The sequence below is a fragment of the Argentina anserina genome, chromosome 3 (assembly GCF_933775445.1).
Source record: "Argentina anserina chromosome 3, drPotAnse1.1, whole genome shotgun sequence".
In the NCBI taxonomy this organism is placed as follows: domain Eukaryota; kingdom Viridiplantae; phylum Streptophyta; class Magnoliopsida; order Rosales; family Rosaceae; genus Argentina; species Argentina anserina.
The window spans coordinates 3,878,360-3,881,254 of NC_065874.1; the positions used below are offsets into that span (position 1 = coordinate 3,878,360).

The 2,895-nt window shown below is 38.9% G+C and overlaps 1 protein-coding gene across 1 annotated transcript; it reads right to left on the bottom strand.

Moving 5' to 3' along the window:
- On the bottom strand, positions 1 to 1,457 carry LOC126785778 (GDSL esterase/lipase At1g29660-like). Its single transcript, XM_050511416.1, has 4 exons — positions 1,454 to 1,457; positions 823 to 1,011; positions 376 to 500; positions 1 to 285 (listed from the first exon to the last, which is right to left on the bottom strand). Exons 1-4 carry the CDS (start codon positions 1,455 to 1,457, stop codon positions 1 to 3), a joined length of 603 nt encoding a protein of 200 aa, XP_050367373.1.
- Between the last annotated feature and the right edge of the window lie 1,438 nt (positions 1,458 to 2,895).

The window sequence follows — 2,895 nt, forward strand, 5'->3', positions numbered from 1 at the left end:
TCACAAATTTATGAACTTAAAAACAATCCAACATTCGCTCCGAAAAATCGGGTTATTACAAATAAGAACTGAAGCATACTGTTCAGGGGTATATCTTCTACTGGTGGGATAAAACTGAGGCATGAAGTAATTGTTAATGTAATCATTGTTGCCCATTCCGACTGAGTATAGGCATTTGTTCAAGTACTGCATTGTTTGCTGTTTATTTGTTCGAAGTATCGAAGCGATGCGCAAGATTGTGATTTGGTGATTACGTAACTGCTGATCCAAGCTGATGTGACCACCCTACAAGCACAGAACAATATTACTGTAGTAACTATCAAGTGCAATATCGATCTGCATATGTAACTAAGTCTTGTACGTGGGAATAATTACCACAATGTAGCCAGTTTCTGCACGAATCCCTGCGGCCCCGGATGCATAATTGAGACCTTCAACAATGTCCCGTCCTTTGGTAGTTGCAAATGGTAGAATGGGAGTCTCAAAACCTAGGAATTCAGCTGCAACATACACGCATGTTTTGATAAATTAGCCTCGCATTTTGCATGTCTTGCAAACAAATCAACTATAAATTAAATTATATAAATAGTAGTATATAAGATGTATACACATATACATCTCCATTACTATAACTAGAATATATGATAATATAGCTATCAGTCTATATAGATCAACAATATACCTCTAGCTTAAAGGCTCAAATGCACTAAAAAGACTAATAATAAGTAAATCAGGTACTGAAAAAGCAACTACGTTCTAATAGAGAGTTTACACACTAAAAACAATGTAGAAATTAAGAGATGGAATGAGAGGGAATAAAACCTAGTATATCAACAGCAGTTTTGCCATTGCAAAATCTTCCTGTTGGTACTCCACCAGGATAATCAATTCCATACGGCGGGTAGTTCACTTTGGCCAAAGTCGCGAGGAGGTTGTTATTGCCGTTATCGGCCAATGAATCACCGAAAATGAAGAAGCAGGGTACTTGTGGAGCTCCACGAACACAAGATTCTGATATTGAAACCAACAAAACAGCAATCACTATCAATCATTTCAGTGTATTTTTAGCCATTACAAAGAATAGTTGCAAAGAATAGCTAGGAGCTAGCTAGCTAGGTGTTATCAGAACAATGATACAAACTTGCAATGAAGATGAAGGCATGAAGGAGTTTATATAGAGATGGCTTCGAAATATTGGTGACATATGAAGCCAAAGTAGGGGAATGCAAGTGAATTGATTGCCGTCAAGATTGATAACCATTTGGCCATTAAAAACTTGGTAACGTTGCTTTCTTTTTAATTTCTTTGAATGTGTCTTGATGTATACGTATGTAATTCGTTGACTTATTTCATAGCTAGAATTAATCAATACTTTAATTTGTAGGTAATCAATAAAACAAATACGAATGTATGGAGGGTCATGGGTTTTGAGATTGCAGGTTTTAAGGAGTACCCATCATCCAGCCAGCATTGAGCTCATTTCGTGATATGATTTTATCCCCAACCTCCTCATTGCACGATATGACTTCGACTTGCAAAGAAATTTTAAATTCTTTTCCATATATTAATTCTTTCGCTTTGTATGAGACTTTGATCGTAGGTGAGAAGTGAGCACAAATATATATAATGACTATATATAAGTTGCGTTTGGGGGAGGTGAATGTGGTGTTTGGTAAACACCTTAACAACCAACTTGTCTTATAAGTCGCGACTTTTTGTAGGCAAAAAACATAAGTAATCCAAACCCTCCTTTTACTTATAAGTCACGCGCTACTGTAGCGATAGTTTAATCAACTTTTGGAAATACCAATGGGTACCCCTGTGAGCTTCAAGGAATTACGACCTAACTTGTTTTATCACAAGAGATCAAAAGTCGTCCTCCCTGTCTTTCTCCTTCTCTCTTTCTCTCCGCCCATCACCACCTCCACCTTTGCACTCCACGATGGCCAACATCGAGTTTGGTAAGTATTTTTTTTTTAATTTATGTATCAAGAAACCTGAAATTAAACTGTGTTTTGATTTGGGTTGGATTAGATTTTGAGGGTTTTGGAATATCTCTTGATCTGGATTGCCGTCAAGAGTGAGGATATGATTTCAGATATGATTTCAAGCAAGTTAGATACCAATCATCTCATTCACCTATTGCTGCCCCAAATCATGTGATACTGGAACTCATATTTTGGTTTATATTATGTCCTAATTTACAGATTGGTGGTGAAGTATATGATATGCTATCCGTTATTTTATTTTTATTTTTAATTTTTTTCGCCATCTTGATCGATTTTGCTTATATATGGGGTTCTTTGTGGTGTTTTGAGGGATTCAGATCGTGAATTTGTAGATTTTGGGGTTTTTCATTGATATGAACTTACCTAACTAGTTGGTTTCTAATCTTACATTTCCGCAACGTGAGAATCGATTTTTACTCCGTCGCTCGTTTGTGAAAACTTCCTTCACGAAAGTTGTAGACCTCGTCGATACGAGTTCGTAGACACGTCACGCGTTCTAATCGGACGTCGTATGTGAAAGTTATTAACGACGGAAGTAGTTTCCGATTTTGGAAATGGGTATAAAAGGGAATTTGATGGAGCTAGGGTTTCTGTTTTCGGAAACCCTCACCCCGCCTCCTTTCTCTCTCTCTCTCTCTCTCTCTCTCTCTCTCTCTCTCTCTCTCTCTCTCTCTCTCTCTCTCTCTCTCTCTCTCTCTCTCTCTCTCTCTCTCTCTCTCTCTCTCTCTCTCTCTCTCTCTCTCTCTCCCCGATATCACCCCTCTCCCTCAAATCTTCACCTCCGGCAATCTCACCGGCCAGAGCGTCGTGGCTCACACAACCCCGCTCGATAGCTTCGCCAGGACCACCGCATCCAACCCTGAGCTCGACGCCCTGCGTCTCGCCG

Bases quoted from the DNA above. Each gene is read 5' to 3' on its own strand.
- LOC126785778 (XM_050511416.1), bottom strand. The intron at 501-822 runs GTTTTATTCCCT...TGTATGTTGCAG, and splicing joins AACTGCTGTTGATATACTAG to CTGAATTCCTAGGTTTTGAG. The intron at 286-375 runs GTAATTATTCCC...CTGTGCTTGTAG, and splicing joins CAGAAACTGGCTACATTGTG to GGTGGTCACATCAGCTTGGA.